The 27628-nt window shown below is 58.0% G+C and overlaps 1 protein-coding gene across 2 annotated transcripts; it reads right to left on the reverse strand.

The window, feature by feature from the left end:
- Nucleotides 1-1216: 1216 nt before the first annotated feature.
- NAPA (NSF attachment protein alpha) lies at nucleotides 1217-27331 on the reverse strand. Of its 2 annotated transcripts, XM_079906810.1 has the most exons (13): nucleotides 27084-27331; nucleotides 22446-22568; nucleotides 16312-16391; nucleotides 13184-13300; nucleotides 7797-7843; nucleotides 7501-7578; nucleotides 6262-6339; nucleotides 6012-6067; nucleotides 5840-5924; nucleotides 4894-4998; nucleotides 3653-3721; nucleotides 3165-3215; nucleotides 1217-1995 (listed from the first exon to the last, which is right to left on the reverse strand). In XM_079906810.1, the coding sequence occupies exons 1-13, from the start codon at nucleotides 27179-27181 to the stop codon at nucleotides 1894-1896; spliced, it is 1089 nt and encodes a 362-aa protein (XP_079762936.1). In that variant the 5' UTR covers nucleotides 27182-27331; the 3' UTR covers nucleotides 1217-1893. The 2 variants fall into 2 exon arrangements, with proteins under 2 accessions (XP_079762936.1, XP_079762935.1); XM_079906809.1 differs by lacking the exons at nucleotides 7501-7578; nucleotides 22446-22568 and having other exon boundaries at nucleotides 1219-1995.
- Between the last annotated feature and the right edge of the window lie 297 nt (nucleotides 27332-27628).

Below are 27628 nucleotides of genomic sequence, written 5' to 3' on the forward strand. Positions count from 1 at the left end.
TTTGAGTGAATGAATAAACAAATGGGTTGGAAAGGAAAGAACTGTCCTGTTCAGTGGTTTCCAACCCTAAGTACACATTTGGATCACCTATGGAAAAAAACTCTCCAAAACCAAAAGGGTGGGGAACTTCAATCAAATCACAATTTATCAGAGTGCAACCCAAGCTTGAGCACTTTTAATATGATTTTAAAGCACAGCCAGGGTTGAGAATCACTATTTAGGTCATGGGTGGCACAAACAGATTCTCACACTACTTAACTCTTCAGCCTGTGCCAAGGCAGACACTGGTAATCAAACTGAGATCTCAGGAGTCTTAACTGAGCTCTAGGCAGCCATTATCAATCGATTAGAGCTGTGGGAAAAGCTGAAGGGGACAGAGGGGCAGGACAGGGTGTCATAGAGAGGCCACTCTTGACACACACTGAGCCTGAACCTTTCCTGAATTCCTTCCAGGCTCTAGGCTGGAGCAGCTCTCAGAGGAGCTTGCCCTGGTTTCCCAGGCAGCACCTCCTCTGCAGCCCCTGTTCACTTCCTGACATCATGCCACATACTGTGACACTGAGTCTGCAACTGGGCACTGACCCTCCTCCAGCTGTTCCCCTACTCCAAAGTGGGGAGCGCCCTGCCCAGCCCAGTGCCGGGTGGAAGCACAGGCACATCAGACTGTCCACCTGACAGGCAGGCCCACATGCTGGAGTGTGGAGGAGGTGGCTGATTCTTGCCCTCCTTTCCTGGGCAAAGGGCTCCCGCTGTTTCCTCTCCCACTCACCATACCCACTCGGTCCTCCTTGTACTCCGCCCGCCAAAGCCGCTCCCTGCCCCCCTTCAACAGATGGAACAGTGCCACTGGGGCTTTCAGCCCTCCCTGCAGGGAAATACGGACGTGGGGTGTGAGGCTGGAAGACTTGGTGGGCCTCCTCCAACCCTTCTTATCACCGGTGATGCATCCATCCTCCCGCCAGCTCTGGGGGAGGGGCACTGGCACCCATCATCCCAGCTGAGGAAACCAAGGACCAGAAAGCCCAGAGCTCAAAGATCCCAAGCCCATGGCTCCCAAACCCACCAGCCCTGGGCCTCCCTTCTCTAGGCTCTGACCCAGCCCATCCTCCTGGTTAAACCTGCCCTCTTCTTTCCCAGGAAGCACACCCAGAGCCCAAGGTGGGAGGGCGAGGGAGAGGGGACACAGGCCCTGAAGGGTGAGGAGGGAGCAGAGGTGAGGAGGAAGAGACTCATGCACAAGTGTTGTCTTTTATTTCCTTCCTCAGGCAGCTGCAGCTTCCCACCAACAACACCTCGAAGCGCAGGGTGGAGATGGAGGGGTGGGCATGGGGATGACCCTCGGAGCTCCAGGGCCTGGGACTACCCTGAGAGGTGAGGGCTGCAGGAGGCTGGGAGGCTCCCGTGCTGGCTGGGGGAGGAACCCACCCCCAGGAGTGACAGCAAATCACGGCGGCTACGTGGGCTCAGAGCTCGGCTGGGGGACAAAGGTAGAGAGACAGACACCAACCTCACGACTCAGCTGGTTGGGAGATGGGGGGCCAGATGCTGACCCTGACCCCTGGCAGCACCCACAGCAAATAGGTCTGCATCAATGACTCTGCGTGTCGGGGGGGGAGAAGGGTACCTCCGGGGGCTTAAATAAAGGGGCAGGGGGCAAGGGATGCGGCGGGAACAGAGTATGACCGTCTGGCCAGCGGGCCTAGCCTCAGGGGCCCCCGAAGCAGTGCGGAGCCTGCGCCGTGGCTTGCGAGACTCCTTGGCGGGGAGGAGGGAAGGTCTCGCAGCCAACGTCTCGGGCCCCACCTCTCTGGGCTCTTCGCGATCCTCACTGGAGGGCCAGGCTGGGGGAGAGCGGACGGGGCAGGGAGATGGGTGCCAGGGGGCCAGGCGGGCCTAGCGCAGGTCCTCCTCGTCGCCCTGGATCGTCTTCTTGATGCGCAGCAGCATGGTGGTGAGCCACTGGTCCAGCCGGGAGATGGCGTCGTACTCCTTCACCTGTGTGCGCCGGGGGACCGGTGTCAGGAGGGGCGGCCCACCCCGCGCCTGGCTCCCGCCCTGTCACCAATCCTAGCCCATGGTCTCTGTTCCCAAGAGCCTCCAGGCGTGTCCCTGTCAGCCTCAGTCCCCGGGGAGGAGCAAGGGGAGGCGTGGGCCCCGACCCAAGCCGGGGCGGCTCCCTTCTGTGTCTTTACTGGCCTGGGCGTGAGGCTTCCCTTGGGGGGAAGAAAGATTTTATGGTTGAAAAAAAAAAGTCCAGTTTTCTTGTTTTACGGATGGGAAATTGAGGCCTGGAGACATGACGAAGCGGCGGGATGGACCTGACAAGTTTCGTCTCTGTCATCATTCAGAGGCCTACGATTGGTGATGGGCACCCAGGGAGAGACATGCTTGACAGATACAGTCTGGAAGACATAACGTGGGCCTAAGCTGGATGTAACTGAGTTCCAAGCTCAGAACAGGGTAAGGAAAGGGAGAAACATCTCCATGGGACGGTTCTATCGGGGAAGCTGCTGGAAAGGGGGACCCTCCCAATGCTGCCTCTCCGGCACCCTTTGCTCCTCCTCCCTCCTGCTGTCGGGGAGGGGAGAGGGAATGATGCGACTCATTCCCTCCCTCCCTGCACATCCAGGACCACCCGAAGTGCCTGATGTGAGACAGCCCGAACTGCTCACCCAGGGGGACTCTGAGTGGTGCAAAGACCCTGGCCTTCAGGAGCAGACAGGTATGGGCTCCAACCCCAGCTCTGGCCCCGAGAGGCCTCAGTGCCATCATCTCTAAAAAGCGGAGAACACTCCCCGCACCTCTTGGGGCTACTTGTGAGGATTCTGCAGCGACTGGAGAAAGGAGTTCATGGCCAGGGGCTGGGACTGGAGACAAAAACGGGTGAAATTGGGCTTCCCTGGTGGCACAGTGGTCGAGAGTCCGCCTGCCGATGCTAGGGGACACGGGTTCGTACCCCGGTCCGGGAAGATCCCACATGCCGCGGAGCGGCTGGGCCCATGAGCCATGGCCACTGAGCCTGCACGTCTGGAGCCTGTGCTCCGCAACGGGAGAGGCCACAACAGTGAGAGGCCCGCGTACGGCCAAAAAAAAAAAAAAAAAAAAAAGTGTGAAATTCATGGGACCACATCTGACAAGGGCAGCCACCCCTGCCAGCCACTCACCGCCTCGGTGTAGCTGTCCACGTTCTGTTCCTCGTGGGCGTCTAACAATTTCTGCAAGAGAATGGCAGGTGGGGCTCAGGGGCCCAGGCTGGCCTGAGGCCTGACCTGGATGAGATTCACACGCACACTATCTGGGTGAGTGAAAGTCCGGGGGACTCCCATGCTGACAGGAAGAAAGGGGCTGTGTTCCAGCCCTGCCCTCCGCATCACTAACACAGAACATCACGTGTGCACGCGTGCCCGTGTGCGTGTGAGATCCCGCAGCCTCCCAGCTCTGCCCCCAGCTCCATTGTTGACTGAATCTTACTTGCCTCATCCAGAAACTGGTGACCCAAATGGCAGACGAGGGGGAAACAAAAGACCCTTGAAAAGTACTGTACAAATCTCGGTGATCGTGCTAACCAGAGCCAAGCCTCCAGACTCCCATCCACACGCCCCGCTCCAAGCGCAGACGCAGGAAAGCGCTGGCCTGAGCCCCCGGCACTCACTTTCATCAGCTTGCACTCCCGGGAGTCGGAGAACGCAGGGAATAGCTCCTCATACTTCTGGACAGCGAGCTGAGTGTCGGCGAGGGTGGAGGGGAGGTCGAAGGGGACAAGTTAATAAAGAAGGGCCCTCGGAGCAGCTGGCCCGGCAGCCGAGGGGATCGGGGGCCGCTCTGGCCCCGAGTCAGCTGTCTGCGCCACCCCCCAGCCTCCAGTGACACTGGGCTCTGTGCTTCACGGAGCTGAGCTCAGTGCAAGCCTGGCTGCAGAGACAGCTGCAGGGGACGGGGGGCGGCGGGGGCCTGGGGGAGGGAGGAGGGTTCCCCAGGCCGGTGCTCAGTGCCTCTCCTGCACCCGATCCACCCAGGGTAGGGGCAATGGCAACAGCTGCCTGGTACTGCCTCATAACAGCCCATCCTATGTGTCAGGCCTGACGCCGGGCACTTCTCACGTTTAACCCTCACGAGGACCCGGGGAGGGTCAAACGATGGTGACCCTATTTTGAAAGCAGAAAACAGATCCAGAGATGGTAGTGACCTCAGGGCACAGGGGACGTGTTGGGGATCTGAACTGGCCTGACCCCAAAGCCCAAGCTCTCACCTGCCCTGCCGGATGCCGGCAAAGGGAGCAAGGGTGGGGCTCAGACACACCATGTGGCTGAGGATGGGGCAGCTGGAGACGCCAAGAAATCCCAGACGCCAGGAGAACCCAGCTCCTCTCCCTGGCCATTCTCCAACCCCTCACCCAGCCCGGACCCCTCTCTTGCTAAGAAGCCCTGAGAACAAGCGGGTCTGGCATTTAGGCTCTGGTTCAAATCATGACACTGGGAGTCAGAAAGATCTGGAATCCTGGGGCTGCAGTTTACTAGCCATGTGCTTTGGACAAGGGACTCTGGTTTCAGCCTCAGTGTCTTCAACTGTAAAATGGGGTAACCATGGTATCAACCTCATGGGGTGCGGTAAGGACTCAAAAAGTGCTCCCACAAAAGAAAAAGCCTGGCACTGAGCAAGTCGGGAGTTGGAAACTCAAAGGCTACAGGGACTGAGCGAGTGAAATCAGGGATAGAAACAAGCATTTCCTGCTCAAAGGCCGAATGCCAGGGGCCAGACGTGAGTGAGGGGCTTACCCTCCGAAGGGGAAAGAGGTGACTCGGCCTAGTGACAGACACTGTGCTCCAAGGGCAGTCACCCTGTGTGTGGGGGGGGTGGGGTAAGCTCTGGGTGGGCCCCTGGGCCTGGGCTCACCTTGGCGTTGAGCATGTCGATGCAGAAGTGGCAGAGAGCCGCCTTGAAGAAGTAGTCCTTGGCGCTGTACTTGAGCAGTGGGCTGTCCATGGCATTGGTCCCCACCTGCAGGCACGAGGAGGCGGGCAGCCAGAGGGCCAGGGTCACTGCCAGGCACTTGGGGGCCAGTTGGGAAGTGGGTTTGTTCCCCAGTGGGGCCCTGTTAACCCAGGACCCTGAGGGCAGGGAGAAGAGAGACCGGCCCTGGGGAAGTCAGCAACCAGTCTGTGAGTGACCGAGGACCAGGGCATGATGGGGAGTGGGGGTGTGGCCACAGGGCTGAGGCCAGGTGTCCGTGGGCTTCCCAAGGCGCCCGCGATGGTGGAGGGAGAGGCGGCCCTGCTGTCAGGCCCGACAGGAGGCTGGCACATCGGTGGGCAGAGGGGTGGCAGGCTGCGGGAACATGAGAGGCGGCGCCCGCCCCGCTCTCCTCCGAGGCCAGCTGCCTGCCTTTCTCCTGGCCAGGCTGAGCCCACCAGGGCGGCTGGCCCCCCCCCACCCCAGCCCTCCCCGCCCAGCAGAGGGGAGCCTGCATACCCAGGGGACACCCCCTCCCGGGCCCCTTCTAGCAGGCTCCTCAGCTGCCTCTGGCTACCCCGGGCCTCGCAATTCTTCCCACTCTCTCCCTGACTCTGGTTCTTCAGAGTTGGCCTCACTCTGGGGCCGCCTGGGAAGCGCCCTGTGAGGAGTGTGGGAAGGGCCCGTCTAGGAAGAGGGCGGTGACACCGCATGGGGTTGTGGGTGGAGAGAGTGTTCAGCCAGGCGGAGCACAGGGTGAGGGCGTGGGGATGACCGAGGGAAGTGCAGAGAATGGGGGGGGAGGGCAGGGCACTGGAGAGGATGAGAGACAGGACGAGGGGCACTGGCAGGCAGGATGGGGCGCCATGCCCGCCCCGCCTGCCCCCACCTGTTCGTAGATGTCAATGGCCTTCTGATACTGCTCCAGCTGCGCCGCGTAACCAGCCACCTTCAGCAGACACTTGTTGGCAGAGCTGAATGGGGCAGAGAGAGGGGAGGGAGGTGGGTGGTAGCAGGGTCTGGGGCCCTCACCGAGGGGCTGGGGCGGGCAGGAGGGGTACCTGTTGGACTCCTCGCCTTTGTAGTAGTCTGCAGACTGCTCATAGTGGGCGATGGCCTGGGGAGACACGGGCGGTGGGGGGAGGGCGAGGGGCCAATGCAGCCTTCATCACCTTTGGGCGCAATATGGCCCGGGACTCACCGGAGCCCTTTACCCAGGCTCTGCCGGTGCCCCGTGCTCCTGTCCTGGTCTCAGAGGACTGGCCTAGGCAGCCCTCCCCGGCCACTGGCCTGGCCCCACCTGCCACTGACCTTCTCGATGTCCACCAGCTCCGTCTCGTAGATCTCAGCAATGGAGATGTGGTGCTTGGCCGCGATGGTGAACCGGCCCTGGGTGAGACGTGGGAAGGAGCCCTCAGGACGAAGGGCGTCCTGAGTGCCCCGTCCCAGCTCAACCACACCCCTCCGGGTCCCCGAAGCTGGATCCTCAGCCGCCCCTGGGAGGGGAGGTGTGCAGAAGAAGGTCCCAAGAGACAGAGGGGCACGGGGCTTAAAAGGGAGGCTCTAGCATGAGCGGCCTGGGTCCGAGTGCTGCCCTGACTGGGTGACAGTGGGCATGTCCCTCCACAGAGTCTCCAGGGGACACAGGCAGATGGAGCAACACCGAGGTAACGTTTGCACAGGGACTTGCCAGAAGCTCTGGCCCAAGGAGGCATGTGACAGATGGTCCAGAGAGGCGGAAGGACCAACCCAGAGTCACCTGGTACAGGCTCCCCGCTGCCTAAGAGACAGCCTCCCTCCCGGCCTCCCTGTCCCGTGTGGCCACACAGCCCTTCTCACAGGTCAACCCCTGCTCCAGCTTCCCCTGCAGGCACCCAGGGCTTTCCCCAAGGATGCCTTCCAGCTCCCAGAGGGGCTGAGCACCTCCTACCTGCCTCCACCCGGTGGGGGTCCAGATGCCTGGCCCGCCACTCACACACGAGCCTGGTCCATGGCTACCTCCTTGCTGAGGGCAGCAGGAAGGGGCAAGGCCCTGGGCTCAGCCAGGACTAGTTTTGGGTCTCAGCGACTCCTGTTGGTAGGTGTGGGGCCCTGAGCGAGTCATGTCTCTTGTCTGGGACCCTCTTTCCTGACTGTCAAACGGGATGACAACAGTGCCCACCTCACGGGGCTGCTGTAGGGGAGACTAAACCACCCAGCTCAGAGCATCTGCTTCAACACATGGCAGCCGCTACCACCGCTGTAATGACACTACTACAGCATGGCCCTGGACCCGGCAGGAGGCAGGGCCCACGCTCCTGCCCAAGGGAGGGGTCTGACAAAGGTAGAGTGCGAAGGGGCAAAAAGTGGAGTTGACAGGAGCCAGGGCCTGGCTCTGGTCCACTGTCGTGGCTCCCTGGCCTCAGGCCAGCAGCCGCCTCTCTGGACCTCATCTGTCAATGGGGATGCTCCCTGGGGCAGGGCAGGGGCTGAGCTGACTCTGGGCCCTGCCTACCCTCCCCAAATCAAATGGGACGCTGGCGGCGGGTGTCTGGGTAAAGGGAAACGCACCGGATACGCGAGGACCCCAACAGCAGTGACGTCTACGAGTGAGGACAACGACGGCCTGTGGGGGGCCAGAGGCAGGACCTGGGGAGGGGCCGCCAGCCCCTGTGACGTGCTGGGAGCTGCCACCAGGAGCCAGGCTGGTGAGGAGCTGCGTGAGGACCCAGCCAGCCCAGCCCGGCTCCGGTGACACCCCTCACCCTGCCAGTCTCCCGCCTGCTCTCAGGGCCGGAGGAGAGGGGAGGCTGGGGCAATATGGTAGGACTTGGAACGGGGTGGACAGGACACGCAGTGACCCTTACCATGTCTGTGTATATCTCAATTGCTCTCATCAAGCAGTTAATGGCCTCTGGGGAGAGAAAAAGGAAGGCAGGGAGGAGAAATGAGAAGGTGAAGTCATTTCAGCAGAGGCCGAGGAGAGGAGGAAGGTGCAGGGCTGCACTGGGAGAGGCCAGGGCTACGCACCTGAGCAGGGAGGGAAGGTGAGGGGATCCCCGAGATGCAGGAAACCTGGTCAGGCTAATTTATTCTGCTGTGACTTGCCGGGCACATGCTTTCGGGGAGCCCTGCTGATACAGCTGCCCTCTCCCCCGGGCCAACACGACGCCACCACCATCCCAGCAACCCCTGGGACAGGGCATAGCCAGCTGGTGGCCAGACTCCCGTGGGTGTTTTGGGCCAGACCTGCCAAAGCCCTGCCCTTGAGGATGAGCTGCCGGCAGAGGCGGCAAAGGCTGACATCGGAGGAACGGCCAGGTCCCACCTGGGCTCTGCCACCCTTTCACGGTGGGACCCTGAACCAGCTGCATCCCCTGGCCTCCGTCTGCGGCAGGAGGCGGCTGGGTGCTGTGATGCTGAGGCCCCTGCAGTTGGGGTCTCCACTATTCTGCCCACATCCCACCCTGCAGCAGAGCCCTCTGCACCCTTCTCCACCTGGCACTGCTGCCTGCTGGCTCCTCAAGCCACAGGTTTCACCGACAAAACGCACACACTGGGGTGGCACCTGGGAGGAAGAATTGGGGTACCTTTGTTGTACCACCTTTTGCAAGTTTTTAAATTTGGGAAAGGCTTTTTTTTTTTTTTTGACAAGTTATTTGGAGGATAGAGGGAAGCATGAGTGGGTGGCATTTTCTAGCAGATAGAGATGAGCTCTCGGGTGGATTTTTTTTTAACACCATTTTAATGCATCTCAGGAGGAAAGGGTGTTGGGGGAGATGGAAGGAGACGGACAGAGAACCTGGACAGACCACAGCAGGTGGGCTCTGAGCTGGGGCAAGGTTGAAAATTCACCCCACAGTCCAGCATTTGTAAGCCCCCTGGTCTGCCGCTGGGGTCTCCAAAGTCAGCAGGGCCCACTGGGCTGAGATGCTGCAAAGAAACTGCAGGCCCGGTGTCTGCTCTCAAGGGGCTAATGGTCTCGTCACGCAGGGAGACATGTGAACAGAGGCTCTCAGGCCCAGACCTGTGGCTGGCCCTTCAGGGAGTCCACAAGCGCCCTCCCCAAATTTACAGGCCAAAAGGGGGTGTCTGTGAGCACTACTCTGGGGGAGGGAGGATTGGTAGGTCGGGTCCAATTCTGAAAGCCCCCTCGGGACCCCTAAAATATTCAGAGAGCATACACCACTGGGTCAAGGTTCTGAGGCTGATGGGGGAAGCCTGAGGCAGCAGGGAAGAGAGAAAGAAAGCAAAAAGGGGCAGAGAAGGAGAAAAGGGAGAGAACACCACAAACAAATACAGCCTGAAGCAGTGTTACTTTAAAACACACACACAGATTTTGTGACAGAGCATTTCTGGAAGTAACTGACGAGCTGGCAACCTAGTGGTAAGGAGAGTAAGGAACCAGGGGTAGGGCTGCAGTGCGGGAGCTGTGCACACCCCACCCTGCTCCATTCTCCACCCAGGGGGCTGGATGCGGCCAGCAGGTCCCCCCTGCAAGCGACTCACAGGCTCCCTCTCCTGGAACGATGGGGCGCACAAGCAGGCACCTATGGGCAGAGTGGCAAAGGTTGCCCGGGTGAGGTTAGCAGCCCTGGAGGGGTAGGCCGGAAGCTCCCCTGGCAGGACAGGCTCCCCTGCAGCGGCCGCCCCGGGCCTGCTGGCACTGGCCTGGAGTGTCGTCAGCAAGACGGCCTTTGCGGTGGCAATAGGGGAAGAAGGCTTACCCGCAGGCAGCAGCATGGAGTCACAAGGTTGAGTCCCCTCGCTCCAGGACAGCTGTCTCTGAAAGCGGCAGGCTGCCAGCTGCCACCCCAGCCAGAGCACTAGCGGATTACCTGCTAACATACTGGCTAAACCAGCTTATCTCCGGTCACCAGGACCCCGGGGGTGAACAGCCCGCGCACCCCGGCACACCTGCCCCCGACCAGCCACCTGCAGAAACTGGGAGCCAGAAAGGGGCTCTGGGAATGATCCAGCCCCAGAAGGTGGGCAGGGAGGGCTGAGGCCCAGAGAGGGGAAGGCGCTGGCTTAGGGAGACAGGTCTCCTCAGTACAAGGGGGCAAATCGCAGAACCCCACGAAGAAGTGGAATGGGTAGAAGGAAGACGCCATGTGTCTGGTACACAGCAGGTATCCAGTGAGGCTGGCAGTGAGGTTGGGGGAGCACATGGGGGAGGGCAAGTGGGGGTCTGGCCACTGCCCTGCCCTGGGTGCACGTGTGCGCACACACGCACCCCTGGGCCCAGCTCCCTGGCCTGAGTCTACCCATAGCAGCCGGCAGTGGCTGAGAACCAATGACAGCTGTGGTCATCACCTCCCCCCTCTGTCCTCAGCCACCGAGGAGGCAGCAGGCCACCCTCGGCCCACACTCAGGGCAGACTCGCAGAGGGAGAGCAGTGACAGGCGCCTAATCGCTTCCTTCCACCCTGGCAGTCCCAGGCACAGGCTCAGCTGCCTGTCGGTGGTGGGGAGGGGGGCGTTTCCAGGACTCCTGTACGAAGTGCTGACACAGGGCGAGGCCTCTGAGGCAGGTGAGGCAAGCAGCGAGGCCCCAGGGAGCTGGCCGCCTGCTTGGGGAAACGCGGCAGTGATCCACATGGGCCCTCCGGCTCTGCTTCACACGGCAAGCAGCACGGGGTGGAGGCAGGGGGTGTCCAGGCCGGGCTCCCATCTGATGGGAGCCGAGGGCTGCCCCGTACTGGACGTTTATCACACTCAAGGGGCTGTGCTGGGCACATCTGTGCTTTATCTTACGTGTGGTCTCTGCTTTACCAGACCAGGAAATGGAGACTCAAAAGATTAGGTGTCTCCCCGAGGTCACAGGGGAGCAGGCTCCCCCGGGCCTCAGAGACCACAGTGAGCCCCACCCTCCTTGACTGGGGTGGGCAGTCGAGATGCGGTGGTGCAGGGACGCTGCCGCTCCAACACCGCTCCCGGCTCAGCACCAAAAGCTGGAGCCCCAGCCGGCACCGCTCCCGGCTCTGCCCACACTAGGCTCTCCCCTGTGCCACAGCGCCTCCTGTTCCCTGAGAGCCACCGCCAGCACCAAATCCACCCCTTCCCACCTCAGCATCCAGGGCAGAGAACCAGGCTCGCTGATCTGATCCCTAGAGAAACCAAGTTGGCCTCTGAGCCCCAAGATGGGCACGTCACCACACCTAACCACTGCTGCCTTCCCACCGACGCCTCAGCCACTCTCCACTCTTCCAGAGGCTAGGCACCGGGCCACACCCCAGACCCGGGCCCTAGCACCCCCCACACACCCTGCAGAGCATTGCTGCTAGCTGAAAAGGCTCAGGTCAAAAGCTGGGGAAGGACGCGACATCATGGTGCCAGGTGGGGCCTGTCCCCCGGAAGCACAGGGGCTTGTTCGAAGAGCAAGTGGCGCTGTGCACATGCCATGAAGCCTGGCCTCAGCTCCCGCCCCAGACATCAGTCCTTCCAGTCACTTTGGAGCAGCAGCTGAACGTCACAGATGCTAGGGCAGCGTCTGCAGGTCGACCAGTTTCCCAGAGAGAAGGCAAGCTGGGGGTGGGGGCCCTCTGCGGGGGACGCACAGACTTCCCTGGGTGATTTGAGCTGAAAACAAACCCAAGGTCACCCTGGGTCATCATCACATCACCACATGGCCGGCTGTGGCCCAGCGCTGCCAGCCAGGTGCACTTAGCTTTGTGCGGAGCGACGGCGGCCTACCCAGTCACAAGGCCTCCCCTCGGTTCTTGCTGAGCCTGAGCTCACACGTGTGAGACACCCGGCTACACAGGAACCACCCGTCAAGTCTGGGAACAGAGAACAGCTACTTGGTCCACACAGACGCCAAATCCTCCACTGGGAACTAGATGTCCCGATGGCGATAGCGAATCCACCACCAATTCCCCAGTGCTGGTGTGTGAACCAGTGCTCACAGATCCTTGGAGAGACCCCCGGGCACTGGTGACAACTGCCCTCTCTTGGGAAGGATAGGCCTTTATCCCAAGGTGATGCACCTCCTTTCTTTTAAAAAAATTAATATTCATATATTTCCCATTCTCTTATGAGTGAATAGTGATAGCAGATGGTCATTTAAAAAAATGAGATTGTTGGGCTTCCCTGGTGGTGCAGTGGTTGAGAGTCCACCTGCCGATGCAGGGGACACGGGTTCGCGCCCCAGTCCGGGAAGATCCCACGTGCCGCGGAGCGGCTGGGCCCGTGAGCCATGGCCGCTGAGCCTGCGCGTCCGGAGCCTGTGCTCCGCAACGGGAGAGGCCACAGCAGTGAGAGGCCCGCGTACCGCAAAAAAAAAAAAATGAGCTTGTTAAAATTAAAAGTTGGCAACCAATGTCTGGCACCATGATTAAAAAATAAAATTCCGGGGAGACGCAAGCGGGAAATAAATAAATAAATAAATAAATGAAAATAAAATAAAATAAAATAAAATTCCGGGCTTCCCTGGTGGCACAGTGGTTGAGAGTCCGCCTGCCGATGCAGGGGACATGGGTTCGTGCCCCCGTCCGGGAACATCCCACATGCCGTGGAGCAGCTGGGCCCGTGAGCCATGGCCGCTGAGCCTGTGCGTCCGGAGCCTGTGCTCCGCAACGGGAGAGGCCACAACAGTGAAAGGCCCGCGTACCACAAAAAAAATAAATAAAATTCCAGCTCCACGAAATCCAGAAGTCTGGTACCCACTGGGTTGCGCTTCTACTTCCGAATGAGCCCAGGGGGACAAAAACGGTTTCCTCACACTGAGTCAGTCCCAAACTGGGCTTCTGTCCCCAGCACGCTCTCATTTTAAGGAACTTGTTCTCTGCAGCTACATCTTTGGGATCGGTTCTCTCTGACCCCATCCCCACCCCCCAGGGGGTAGGGAAGCCAGGTTAGGATAATTTCCGCTCCTTTTTCGGCAGCAACTCCTACCTGGCTGGTCTCTGAACCCCCTCCCACCCCCTCTCGCATGTTAATTCTGACAACAGAACAGACTTTCCTCTCTCCTGGCATGCGGTGGGTCTGAAATGTAACTCCCACTCCCAAATGCTCCCAGGCTCCAGGAGGGGAGGGGAGCGATCAGCTGCAGGCACAGAGCAGAAGGGGAGGCGGAGGCTTGGAGCGCGATGCCAACGCCAGCCGGAAGGGAGCCAATTCTGAAGTTAGAGCGCCAGCGCCTCCGGGCCAGCCTATTGCCTACTATCTTGGGTCGGAAACCTGAGGCCTCCTCTGGGTTGGGGCTCAGCTGGCGCTCTGGGCTGCCAGCTCCAGCAGCCCACAGAGGCCCTCACCTTGGGGGTCGGCTTTCTTGAACGCGTTGCCGGCGTCCACAAAGCAGGTGGCCGCGTCGTGCTTGCTCTGGAGCTGCAGGTGCAGCTGGGCTGCCTGGCAGAAGGCGTTTCCGGCAGCTGGAACAGAAAAGGGGGATCCCCGTCTTAGGGGGGTGCTCCACGTTTTAGGTTGCTCAGACAGGGCCCGGGGAGGTGGTCGAGCTCTCCAGGGGCAGGCAGAGTCGCCGAGAGAGGAAGAGCCTAGCCGGGGTGAGCCGAGGTGCAGGCCTAGACCTCGGGCCTCGACCTCGGGCCTCCTGACCCCAGAGCTGCTGCCTGCACCCCCGGCCCAGGGAAGCCTGGAAACAGCATCCCCGGCAGAGTGCCGGCTGAACCGTGGGATGGGGCTGCTCGGGGGTGCTGGGGAAGAGAGTGGCAATCAGGATACAGCTACCCCAGACCCCCCACTGCTTCTCCCCTTCCAAGACTGACTTCTCCCCGCACGGCCCCCAGCCCTTTCAATCTAACTCTCCGGCTCCCCTGCCTCTGTCCACATGCCGGTCCCTCGTCCAGAGTCGCGGCAGGTTGAGTGGCAAGGAGGCCTCACAATGTCCACTCCCCCAGGGGCTTCACGTCCAGAAAGGGAAACAGGACGAGATGCCACGAACTTGAGAGCATGGGGACCAATGCCCATGGGTGCAGGGAGGCGGAGACCACACCTGAAGCCCAGGCTGTCCTGTACTCAGCTGCGAACTGCCACCTTCCAGGCGCCCCAAGCCATCCTGTTCCCACGTCTCCGGCTCCTAACCTATCTGACTTGTGGAAGACAGCGGGACCCCTTCTCCTCAAAGGGTAGGGGCTGTGCTAACTGGGAGCTCCAATGGCCAATGCCAGCTCAGTCCTGAGGCCCCTGCCCTTCGTCCTCCTCCAGCTGAGTCCAAATCACAGAATTCCTGAGCTGGAAGAGGACAAGAGGGCCTGGCCCCCATCCTGTACCTATAGAGCAGGAGGCTAGACAAAGCCACCCAGGTTTTCACTATGCATGATTTCTTTCTTGTTTTTAAGGGCTCCAAACTTGAGTGCAGAATTTCCAGAGAAGTAGTATCATTGGGGGAAAAGTTAAAAAAAAAAAAAAGGCCTAAGACTTTTGTTTGAATATTTGGGGGAAGGAGGGAGGTGACAAATTTTAGGAGAGAAGCACCATCTATGCGATTGAAAAAGAAATATTCTTTCTCTAATGGTATTGTTACCTTAGGAGCATATAAAAATACACATAGGATCTGGCTCTAGGCATAACACATGCTATGAAAGCTTAGGAAAAAGCTCTTCTAATTTTCAGGACACCAAAAATATTCTCAGAAAATGACAGTCCATTCTGCCCTGTGCCTCCACACCCTGCCTTCACAGCCCCATCCCAGGTTTCATTTCCTTTGTAGTCGGAAAGTTCCTCCCTGGGTTTCAACACTGTCTTTGCTTGATATTCTTGATCCAATCTTGCTGATGTCTGAAGCCATGTTATGAAGTCAGCCCCCAAAGGGCTCGAGCGCTGGCTTTTTGAACCTCTCTTCCAGGCCTGCAGGTAGCTCCCAAACAGATCTTTGGCCCCTTGGACCTCCAGGAGCTCCTCCCTGGACTTTCCTGGCAGTCCAGTGGTTAAGACTCTGAGCTTCCACTGCAGGGGGCACAGGTTCAATCCCTGGTCTGGGAACTGAGATCCCGCATACCGCACCGTGCGGCCAAAAGATTAAAAAAAGAGCCCCTCCCTGCCCACCCACCTCTCCTTGGCGGACGCCGCCCAAGCTCCAGCCTTGCCAGGGTCTGACCATACCCCTCCTGGCCAAGTCAGAAGGGCCACTCCGCCCACCAACACAGCCTGTGAGAGTCTCAGGAGGCACGTGACCTGGGATGCCCTCTTCCGGGAAGAGGCCCTTCCAGTATACTATGATACTGTCTGTGTGTGTGTGTCTTGCCCCAACTGGAGTGAGAGCACACAGATGGCTGGGGACCTTGTAAGTGCTCCTGAAGTCTGCCAGTCTGTTGACTGGAGTTCTCTAAGGGCTTCCCCTCCCACTCTAGAGGGAGGGGTGCTGCTAATAGGAGTGGGAAATGGAGCTCGCAGCTGCCACTGTGCTGGGCTGACTGCTCTGCGTGGGGACGACTGATCTCAATGAACCCACATGACAGCCCCGCAGGGTCAGGACCGTTCCTTTCCCTGTTGCCGTGCTAAGGAGGAAACAGTTTTGGAGAGGCCAGGTAACCTCCCTGGGGTCACGTGGCCAGCCTGAGCTGTGACACAGATCCAAGTCACTCTGGCTCCAAAGGTCAGGAAGCCACATGGGGCAGGTTAAGCCCTCCAGCTCCAGAGTCAGAGTTCTGGTTTCTGAATTCTGCTTCAGTCACTCACTAGTCGTGGCGTGTTGGGCAAAGGGCTGGGCCAAGCCTCAGTTTCCAAATCTGTGAAATGGGGATGTTAATGGTACTGACGCTCATGGTGTTGCTGTGATGATTCAGTTAAATAATGCAAGCTTGGTGCTTAGGAGAGTGCTCAATAAATGGAGCCATGATTAATGTTATTATCGGAACCACTTGAATCATCCCCAGCCCAGAATTCAGACTCTGATGGAAGTATTAGGGAACTGCTTCCATGGAAACCTGAGATTCTTTCTTTCTTTTTTTTTAGTAGAAGTACAGGTGATTTACAATATTGTGTTAGTTTCAGGTGTACAGCACAGTGATTCAATTTTACATATATATATATTCTTTTTTCCCATTCTTTTCCATTATAGGTTATTACAAGATATTGAATACAGTTCCCTGTGCTATATAGTAGTAGGTCCTTGTTGGAAACCTGAAATTCTGAATTTAAGGAGAAACCCCTCAAAGAGCTCATAATCTACATGGGTCTATCTGAATTCAATAATCTATTTATCCTTATCCTCTAAGTTCTCATTCCAAGGCCCTGTGACCCAAGTTGTAAAATAACCCAGTGGGCTCGGAATGACCAGATGGCAGGCCAGTGGGCTTGTAAAGCTGGAGATGGCATTGGTGGGGGAGCTGCAAGGCTGAGGCCTCAGCCAGGCCTCTGGGACTGGAAGCTGAGGGGAACGAGGAGGAAGAGCCGTGGAGGCGCTCTAGCAGGGGTCACGTACCACTCCAGTTCTTGGCCATCTTGAACATGTTTGCTGCTCTGGCGTAGATTTCACATGCTTCCTCTATTTTGGATGAGCCTCTGGGAAAAGGGAAAGGAAAAACAGGTAAGAGAAAGATCTGATCTGGTATCAAAGAGAAAGCAAGCCAGGGCTTCCCTGGGGGTCTGGCGGTTCACTAAGACTGAGCTTCCAATACAGGGGGCACTGGTTCGATCCCTGGTCAGGGAACTAAGATCCCACATGCTGCACAGTGAGGCCCCCCCAGAGAAGGAAAAAGCAAGCCTTCTGCCCCAGCGACAGTGGAGATGTGTCCTTACATCGCCCGCTGGATGGTGGCCCCACCCCAGCATGTCCCCGTGAAGCCAGCTTCCCAAGTCCAGCTACAGCTCAGGCCTCTGCCCGGGCTCAAGGGAGATGGAGCTGGTGGCCCCCAGCCCCCATGCAAAGGCTGGCTAGGCCCTCGCTGGGCAGGTCTGGGCTGGACCCTCATTGTGGGGGGGGGCCCTTCCCAACCACCCCCAGGAGCCCTGCCTCTGACAGTCTCCTCCACTTTCTGCTCAGATGCTCGGTGCTGACCACTGGATCCCAGGCTCTCTGCAAATCCCTTTTCCCCACGAGACTGCAAAGCATTCTGGGGGAAGAGTCCATCCTTGGACACCTTGTCCTTTCCTCAATGCCCTAACCCTGTCCCTTGCACACTGCAGCTGTCCAATGAAGACGTCTCAACCCTAAAAGCGTGTTGCTGCCAATTCACGACTAGGCAGATATATAATGATACAGACATATAAAGAAATACTGTTCTTAAATATGTACACCGAAAGTTCCCATTTGTGTTAAAACAAAACAGAAAAAGAGGGTGAAAACAGAAACATACATGTAAACATAGAAGATTTTTGGAAAAATACACACACAAAAAATAGAGTATTCTTCTCTAAGGTGGGGTCTGTAGGACTGGGTGCCAGGTGTGGGAGACAGACTCATATCCCTCGCTAGGACTGTCTGGATTTTAAAATCGTCTGCATATTTCCTATTCGAGAAAAAAGATATGTATATATTTTAAATATTAGCATTTACGTTGGGTTCTGTGATCCAGCAATGAATTACATTCCTAGCAATTTATCCTAAGAAACTAAGCAGAGGGACTTCCCTGGTGGCACAGTGGTTAAGAATCCGCCTGCCAATGCAGGGGACACAGGTTCGAGCCCTGGTCCAGGAAGATCCCACATGCCGCGGAGCAACTAAGCCCGTGTGCCACAACTACTGAGCCTGCACACCTAGAGCCTGTGCTCTGCAACAAAGAGAAGCCCACGCGCAGCAACGAAGACCCAACGCGGCCAAAAATAAAAATATATAAATAAACTAAAAAAAAAAAAAGAAAGAAAAAACAAAGAAACTAAGCAGAGAAGCTACAAGGATGTTCAGCACAAGATTATTTAAAATGGCAAAGTAATGGGAATTCCCTGGTGGTCCAGTGGTTAGGACTCGGCGCTTTCACTGCCGGGGCCCAGGTTCAACCCAGGTTGGGGAACTAAGATCCCACAAGCTGTGAGGCTGCCCACCGGCCACCCCCCCCACAAAAAAAATAAAGCCACACAAATAAATCATCTTCACTGTCCTAGCCCTCAGCGCTGTGTCAACTGGCCCTGGAACCTTGCCGACACCAGCCACAGAGGGTGAGGGCCTCCGACATAATTCTGGACGCAGTATGGGGAGCACCCCTGCCCTCTGCACTGCTGGTGAGGCAGGGCCAGCGTGCCCACGCTTTGGATGCACATCAGATGTTTGTTATAATAATCAAACCAGAGCCCCGGAGTCACCCTCCCTGGAGATCTCACTCAGCAGGTCTGGGTGGGGCCTGCCATCAAGATCTGTAACAATGGCCTCAGATGATTCAGATGATCAGGCGAATCTGGGAGGGAAAAAGCTGACCTAGACTGACCTCTTGGGAAGCAGCCACCAGTGACTTGTCCCATGTCAGGTAACATCGGAAGGCAATACCCCCAGGGTGGGCTGGCAGGGTGGCTGGGACTGGAATCCTGGCTTCCTGAATCCAAATCGCACCAGGTAAGCTGCTTTAGATGAAAAGTCTCCCCTCTGCCTTCTGGGGCTGTGCTGACACTGCACCCACCCTCTGCTGTCCCCAGAAAGCAGCCCTGAGGGATGTGGTGACACACACCTCCCACACTCCACCCTGCTGGGTTCCCCCATCTTCCCACCACAGCTGCACAAGACGCCTTGGGCCTGGGGCCCCTGTTTGGAGTGAACCCACTCCCGGCCCTGGAGAGGTGAGGAACTTTCACAAGTTTTGGGCAGAAGAGATTTCAGAAGGGTCCCTGGGGGCCAGGCTACAAAACCCCCTGGGGGATCTTCTCTGGAAGGTTCTCTGAAAGGAGTCAGGTGCACTCACAGGCCGAACCACAGATCTGCCCACCCCATGGGTCCCCTAGCGCATCCTTCCCTTCCTTGTGGGTGCAATTAAGTCCTCTCCAGACCCAGACATTCTCTGAAAAAGCTCAGGTTCCCGGAGGAGCAGAAATGGCCCGTCCCACCACGGAGAGGCCCAAAGCCCGGTGATAACAACGAGCAGAGTCAGCCCCAGCTGGCTTGTCGCAGCTCAGTGGGACGGGGCAGACTCAGAACACAAGGCCTGTCAGCTGCTGGGCTGAAATTCTATGATCCCAGACTAAGCTGGGCCAACCCCGTGCTGGCTCGCTGATTCTAACTGCGGGTGGAAAAGCCAGAGGGATTAACATCTGCTCAGGCCTCCAGGCCTGCCTTCTCCTTCCCCTCAAAGCTTGGGTCCTGGCCACTCCCATGACCAGGCGATGACAGGAGAATCTCTGGAGCTCTAGCCTCTTGCTTTAGAGATGGAAGTGGAGTCATCAAAGGGGAAAGTAATATGGCTCGGGTCCCTGGCGAATCCTGAAGGAGAAACCATTCACATAGCCATTTATTCAACTGGGGAGCAAATATCTGAGCATTTATTACGTGCCAAGCACTGCAGGTAACAGTAGCAAACATAGGAGAAGGGCCTGACCCTCAGTGAACAGGACATCAGCAAGACAACTGCAGAGGGACCGGGGGACGAGGGGCTTCTCTGAATGGGCAGGTCAGGGCAAGCTGCTGTGACTATGTGAGATTTAAGCTTAGTCCCCAGAGATGACGAAGGAGCCATCCATGTGAAGCGGGAAGCACATTCTAGGCAGCAGTCACAGCACGTGCAAAGGCCCTGAGACAGAAACAAACTCGGCCAGTTCAAGGAAGAGAAGGGGACCAGGATGGCTATGGTCCAGGGAGTGGCAGGCATTGAGGCTGGAGAGGTGGACGGGGGACCCCATGCTGGAAGCAAGGACAAGGGTTTAGGCCCTATAATAAGGAGCGTTCTGCAAGGCAAGAACGGGCAGAAGGAAGAAGAGCCCAGCTCCTCTGCTTTTCCAAGCTGTCTCCGCATGTGATACACCTGCATTGTTTACTACAGGATTTCTCTCCTTGGTCAGGTCACTTCAGGTCACTTATCTAAGAGTGGCCTCCCCGACAAAACCCACAAACTCGCTGAGGGAAAGAAACCAGGCCTCCCTCGGACCCCTGCACAAGGGCCAGAGGGGCTAGCTGGCCCTGCATCTTCTGAAGAGCCCAGGTGGCAGTGCCTGTGACAGCTGACTGTCCCTCCCTCCACCGATCCCCCCAAGCTGCCTCTGCTCCGTCCTTCCCATCACACAGCTCTGAGCCACACTGGGAATAGAAGGAACTGGTTTGGGCCGGGCTGGTGCAGGGCTGTCTATAATTACCCCACTCAGCTTTGCTTTCTCCCCTCCGCAAGGCGGAGGAAGCAGTCTCAGGTCTCCCAGGCACAGCCACCATCCTCCAGTGGCTGCCATATGGAGGGAAGGGGGCGGTGCCAGGCATGCACAGATAGCCCGGTGGGACCCGGGCCAGGGGGTCCGCAGGGCAGAGTCTCAGCCTCCCTCCTTCCTTTCTCCATCCCCTGGGCACTTCCCGGCTCCCAGAAACAAGCCACCCACCCAACCTGCAGTCTCCTGAGGGCCTCAGAAGGCAAGGCAGGTGGAGTAACTCCCATGTTAGGTCCCCGACACTCCCTAGACCCCTGTCTTTCTGTGGCGCCACAGACACCTGCCCTCAGCCCCCTCCTCGGCCTGAAGGTCCCCGGGAAGAATGGACCCAAGGGCCGGTCCGGCCCCGACCTCCTCTCCTTTGCTGTGCATCCTCACGACTCATTACAGTGGCCTGCCAGGTGCCACCTGAAGCAGTACAGAGAACCTCACAGTCACCCTCTAGGTATGACCCTGGCTTACAGAGGAGGAAGCTGGGGCTCACAGTGGTGAAGGGGCTGGCCCAAGCCGATGCTGCCGGGAAGCGGCAGGGCCGGGGAACCTGCCCTGCCTCTTGCTCACCCTGTGATCCAGGAAGCTTCCTTCCCTGTGTCCGAGAGTCTTCTGGAAAAGGAGGGGGCACACAAGCTCCCTGCCTGCTCCGGCCTCTCCGGTCGATGAAACAGCCAGCGCTGCTCAGGTTTCCCTCATCTGAGGAGGAAATGCTGCTCTCAGCGGGAGCCAGCCTGAGCAGCCTCGAGGCCCCGAGGGAGTCATTAAGCCAGCCCCCCGCTGAGCCCTAGCCCACCTCACGGAGTGGCAGGCTGAAGGTACATCAGAAAACAGGCCCCTGGCACCGGGAGCAGCGGCCCCCCCAGCCTCGCCCCCCTGCCGACTGCACCGGGGCTGGCAGAGCCAGAGCCGCGGGGTCTCTGGGCATCTCTCGGCCTCTCCTCCTCCATCGCCCATGAGCGCTAAGCCCCTTGCTGCCCCTCTGGCTCTGCGGTGCATCGAGCTCCCGTAGGGCCCCAGGAATGACGGAAGAATCCAGTATTACACACTAACTGCCCAGCTGTGAAATGCCTGGACGGGCAATGGGGAGAGAGAGAATGCACTTGGGGGCCGAGAGACCTGGGCTGAGGTCAGCCTTGGGCACTTTGCTAGCTGTGTGGCCTTGGGCTAGTGATCCCTGAGCCTTGGTTTCTTTATCTGTAACACAGAGACAACGAGCCTGACCTGGGAGGCGTCTCGCGAGGATGAGAAGGCGCAGTACCTGGCACACAGCACAGTGAGGCCCGGGGCAGGCGCTCAAACAGCTGCTATTATATGAAGGAGGAGAAATACACCCCAAAGGCTGCCGGCCGCCCGGCAATGGGAATTCTAGAGTCGCTCAGGGTGGGTGGAAAAATCGAGGACCACAGTCAGGCAGGCCTGGGCTCCGGTGCTGGCTCGTGGTGCCCCGGCCTCTGCTCCCTCAGCTGTAAGTGGGGCTAAGGCACCACAGCCGGCAGGCCTGCTGGAGGCCCAAGGAACACCCCCTGCCCCCGCAGGCAGCAGCCAGGAGAGCGCCTGCCACACAGCAGGTGCTCAGCCAACGAGAGCATCACTCGCTTCAGGCTGGCGGAGAGAGCAGCTTCTGGAAATGTTCTCCTTTCGCATCGCAGTGTGGGCTTCATCGCCTTACCTCCAGATTAGCTAAGCGGCGCCCCTCCCCTGGCTTCCACAGAGCCGGGGGCCTCCCACCTACCCCACCCACTGAACACCACACTGATGGGGCTGGTTCCCGGGCCATCGCCCTCCTGCCCGTGAGCTCAAAGGCAGCGGCCACGCCTCCCACACGGCCCAGCAGGCCTTCCCATGGTTCTTATACGGATGCCCTCTGCAACCCAACAGGATTCCTTCATCCCAGCCAGAGCGCCCAATGGTTCCTATTCTTAAAAGATGTTTTGGAAAGACCCTTGCCTCTCAGTAGCCCCACTCCAAACAGGAGTGTTGAAACCTCTGTGTGAGCAGACAGCAGGGTCCCATCCATCAAGAGAGGCAGAACCCTCAGACTGCAGGGAAATGACAGCCGGCTCCCCTGGAAGCCTTGTGTCCCCTCAGGAAAGCCTCCACTCTGAGCCCAGGCAAGAGAGGCTGCGTTTGAAGTTGTGGATCTTGGCAGCTGGCAGGGGACAGCGAGTCACCTCGGTGCCCAGCTCACCGGCACCCCGGGGTCCTGCGTGCTCTGCAGGTGGAGGGTGGTCTGGAAGCCGGCACTCCTCAGCCAAGGGCCCAGGGGGGTCCTGGATGGGGGACACCTACCCAGAGGACCTTGGCCGCAATCTCTGCCTCAGGAAAGCCAGCCTCCAGGGCTCCCAGGGGTTGCTGGTGCCCAAGAGCGGTTCAAGCAGGAACTGTGTCAACATTTGATCTGCAGGCTGCTGTCTGTGCACAGAAAGCACCCCGTTATCTCTAGTTCTCCAGCGCCTCGGGCTCAACTTCCAATCACAATACCCAATACTAATACTGTTGATAATAGTAAGCACTTAATAAGCACTCACCAGGGTCAGGCACCATGCTCGCAGCGCTTCACATGCATAACCTCATTCTCTCCTTAGGACAATCCTACGAAGTAGGTATTACTATGATCTTCAGTTCAAAGAAGAAGAAACTTAGCTAAACACACTGGTATCTGAGTGGAAAGAAGTTTTTATTTTGGATTTGGGGGAAGGGGTCACGGGGAGATGTCAGGGACGAGAAAAAGCACCAGGAACAGAACCACTGTTTGGAATCTGCGCAATCCCAAAGGGGTACAGCGAGAAGTCTGGATCCCTCGGGAGACAGGCAGCAGGAAGAAAAAGCGCATCTTGCATCTCCCCTCTCCTTTTCCACAACTGCATCGTCTTTGGGAAATCGCCACCTTGCTGCTTCCAGAGCAGAAGTCTGGGCTGCTCTCCCATCTCCTGAGCCCTGGCTGGGGAGCTGAGGAGGGGAGGGAAGGTACAGAAGCAGCTCGGATCTGTGAGCCGGCTGGTACAGCCTCCCTCCCAGGCTGCTGGTGCACCAAAGCCCCCTAGTGTCTGGCAGCCCAGAAACAACGAAGAGCAAAGAAGGCCTTAACAGCTAAGGTGACGGGGCTGCCCCCGATCCCAGGCGGGAGCAACCCTCCTTGGCCCTTTTGACATGAGCAGAGACCTCTCAGTTTGGGCTGCTGTCATCGCTGAGGTTCCTGAAAGGGGAAGGAGGAGCAAGAGGGACAAGCTGAGCCCTGACACTCCCCGCTCCAGTCCTCGGAAGCCACAGCGGGTTGTGAAACGCTGAACCCCAGCAACCCCGGTTCCAGAGGGAAGGTGTCAGGAGTGGTTCCCGCCCATGAGGCAAGTCCTCTCGGGCTGGCCCCTCCGGCAGACAGGCTTTGGTCAGGAGGGTCTCGGTCTCTGTCTGCATCCCTGTCCTGTGCGCTAGCCTTGCACCATGGCAACCGCTCTTGGAGCTGAAGGGTCTGGGATGAATACACCTGCTCTTTCTTTCAGATGTTTGGAGAAAACTGTCACGTGGGTGGGGAAGATGGGGGAATCAGAGGAAGGAAAGCTCCCTAAGACGCCTAGTTAGCCAACATCCTCCCTAAACGGAGTGCCCTGAAATGGGCCCGAGCATCAAGGACAAACTTTGTGTGGCAGCAAGAGGGCTTTGGGATCAGACAGGACAGTGTGTGAACACGATCTCCCACTCACCAGAGGACTGGGCAAATATACCAATATCTCTAAGCCCCCATTTGTCCACCTCCACGGGGATGTCGTGAGGACTACATGTGAGGACACAGGTAAAGCGCCTGGCCCAGGCCGGACTCAGACTCAGAGTGAGCACTTAATAAACGTTATCAGCTATTATTACTGTCACCGTCTTCACTCTCTCCAACACCAGCTGCTGCAGTCCTTTCTACAAGGCAAATGGGAACCCTCCAGCACTGGCCCTACTATGGATTGAATGCTTGGGTCCCCCACCAAAATTCATGTGTTGAAACCTTAACCTCCAAGGTGATGGTATGAGGAGATGGGGCCTTTGTGAGGAGATTAGGTCATGAGGGTGGAGCCCTCATGATTGGGATTAGTGCCCTTATTAAAGAGACCCCAGAGAACTAGTTCACCCCTCCCACCGCCCTTTCCACAATGTGAGAACACAGTGAAACAATAGCTGTCTATGAGGAAGCAGGTCTTCATCAGACACCAAATCTGTCAGCACCATAATCTTGAACTTCTCAGCCTCCAGAACCATGAGAAATAAATTTCTGTTGGTTATCAGCCACCGAGCCTATGGTATTTTGTTACAGCAGCCTGAACAGGCTAAGACAGGCCCCCATTAAAATCCTCAATACTCTCCAACACCTCCTCAAATCCAAGCCCTTTGTCAGAAGACCCTCCAGGACTGGGCCTGGTTCTTGTTCAGTCTCACCCCCTTCTGCCCATTCTACGTTTATGGGCTAACACGGAAGCCCCTGCATTAAACCTTCATCTGGGCCTTGCTCAAACTGTATCCTCTGCCTGAAGCAGTGCTCCCCCGCCAGAGGGTACCCCTGGAACTCCTGTTCATCCTCCCAGATGGAGGTCTCTCCTCTGGGGAGCCATCCCTGTTCCCTTTAGATCTTGGTTCCCCATCATTTCGGGCAGAACCTCCCCTCACACTAGACCTCTGTTCACACAATTCCCTCTGCCTAGAACACCTTCCCCAGCCCCCACTCCCTTGGCATGACCTAGGGTTCCTTGGGGCCCAGCTCACACCTCACCAGAACCTTCCTTCAGCTCATGCAGCTTCCTCTCAGGTCAGGAACCTCCCACAAACGACGGAATCTAGCCCTTAGTCACATTTGACAATTTTGCTTTACTAGTGTTTTAGCAAGCGTTCATCTTGCCTTCCCAACCAGGTGGCAGGTGTTTCAGGGTCTCACTCAGCTGCTCCCTCCAAGCACGGCCCAACAGTACACTAACCCCCAGTCCAAAGGGACCAGACACCAAAAGCCACCCAGGAAAACCATTACCGAAAACTGAGCTCTTAGCCCCACCCCAGAACACTGCACTTTTATTTCTCCCCTTGTGAAGGAAGCAGAAACACACCTACCCTCTCCCCACTCTTAGCCTCCAAAATAAAACATTTCTCACCTAATCAATACAGGCCATCAGCCCCGGATGTTTCTCCACACCAGGCAATTCTCAGCCAGGTTACTCAAGTTCTTTCACTAAACATAATCCACCCTCAAATAACAACGAGCGGCTCCCATCTCCTTTCCTGGAAAGAACCCTCCCCCACTTCATTTCTTACCAACCTCCTAACACCATGTCTCCCAATCCCTGGTCCTCCCCGCAAGCCCCTTCCCCAGCCTTCTGGATGACTCTCCCAGCCTCACAGCCCTCCCCAACCTCTGCCTGTCTCTGCTGCCAGGCTCCATGAGGCCCCCTCCTCACAGTTCTTCCTAACTCACTACAAACTCACCCGGCCTACTGCAGCTCTCCTCCCAGGCCGATGAGCAACACAACGCTCCTCAGTCCTCCGCGGCCTTCTTCTCCCTCCACCCGGGGCCTCAAGCCCCCTCCCCTCACCCTATTAAATCTCCATGGCCCGGAGTTCCGTTCCCAACCTCTTTCATCTCCTCTCTCATCACACCGTTTCTCCCTGCTCTGACCCCCCCATCCCCACTTCTCCCATCAGACCCCTACCTTGATCCCCACCAGCCCCGTACAGGCTCCACACCTGTTTCCTTCCTGGAAGTAACACTAATGGTAGCTAGCACTCTCAGAATGATAACCACGTCCCAGGCACAATTCTAAGCACTTTACTTGCATTCTTATTCTATACTAGGAACAAACCTGAGATAGATTTCACTAAGCTCCCCTGTAACAGGGAAATTAAACAGCTTACCCAAGGTCAGGAAATGGCTGTTGACACTCCTAAGCCACTAAAATGCCTCAAAGGATGGCCAGCCAAACAACTTTTACGAGCCAACATGAACTTTATGTGAAATGTCTGCCGCACTGCAGGTGTTGGTTCTGTCTCCCAGACCCCTTCGGCGGTATCCTGGGCACGCCACTCTCATCCTACTCACAATGCCCACCCAATCCTTACTCAAGGATCACACAGCAGGCCTTCGGCCCCTTTTGGTTTACTCATCTCCCTCATCTCTCCCTTTTAACCCTCCAGTTCCTAAATCAAGCCTCACCCCACCTTAGTCTCCAGCCTCCCAGTCCAGGCTTCTTCGGAAGCCGTAACTCCATCACCCCAGGGATTCCTCTGCTCAGATCTCAGGGTGTCAGGTCCCCTTACACTACTCAGCCGTGACCAAGGCCATACCCATCCCAGACACCTCACACATCTCAGACTTGGGCTCATCATCCCAGGATCACCTTAGCCCTGCGCCCTGAGCCTGCGTTCACACAAATCCACCGCCCCAGGCCTTGGAAAGGTGAAGCCCTCGGGCAGGGGTCCTCAGTTCCAGGGACCCAAGACGCCCGTCTGGGATCCTTCAAATAGGTTCTCCTAGAGCTCCAAAAGGCTTCTTGACCTGGTTGCCCTCCCAGGTTCCCTCAGTCCCGGCAGGCCAGGTCCCCTTCAAGGCCTGAGACCATACTCCCTCGGCCCAGGTTCTCCACCAGCCCCTTGGCCCATCTTCAACCTGGGTCCCCTTCCTGCCTCCAGATGGTGTCGCCTCGGCCTGGGTGTCCTCAGCCCAGGGCCCTTCTACCATCTGGGACAGACTCTCCTCAAACTATTCTGCCAATGCCACAACCCGGGCACCCTGGCCCTCGGCCGGTGTCACCTCTGCTGCCTTAGACCATGTCACGTAACCCCGCAAGCCGCCCCCACCCCGTCCTCTAGGTTCGAGCCCTTCGTCTCTATCGCCGCCCCAGTCTATGACTCCTCTGTCCTCTCAGTCTAGGTCCCGGCCGGACCCCTCGGCGCGGTTCTTACCCAAAGAGGCCCGAGAAGAAGGACTGTGAGTTCTTCACTTTGCGCTCCGCCTCGGCCAGCAGCGCCATCGCCTCCGCTTCCTTCCCGGAGTTGTCCATGGCGGCCGCAAAGGTACTCAACAAACCGCCCGACCCGGGCCCTCGGAGGACTCAGCTGCGGCCGGGCGGCGATACACAGGTCAGGACAGCTTAGTGGTCTGCGTTGACGTCGCACCGGCGCGCGCCTCAATGCGGCCCAGAACCACGTGATTCGCACTGGCCAACCAGCGGCGTCGTAGCGCGGCGCGCGCCCCGTCGGCCACGCCCCCGCCAGCCGCCGCGCACCGCCCCGTGACTCACGGCCTCCAATTGGCGACCCGATGCTTTAACGCATGCGTATGCATCCGCGTACGGCACCCTACTCTCTTCCTGGTGCTACCGGGACAGACCACGTGACTCCGCGTAAGCCAATCGTAGTCCTCACCGCCAAGGACCCGCCTTGAGGTGCTACCTTTCTGGATCCTCCTCCACCAATCAACATCAGCTCTTGGCTCCGTCTGCACTTCC

Source organism: Stenella coeruleoalba (genome assembly GCF_951394435.1).
Source record: "Stenella coeruleoalba genome assembly, chromosome: 20".
In the NCBI taxonomy this organism is placed as follows: Eukaryota; Metazoa; Chordata; class Mammalia; order Artiodactyla; family Delphinidae; genus Stenella; species Stenella coeruleoalba.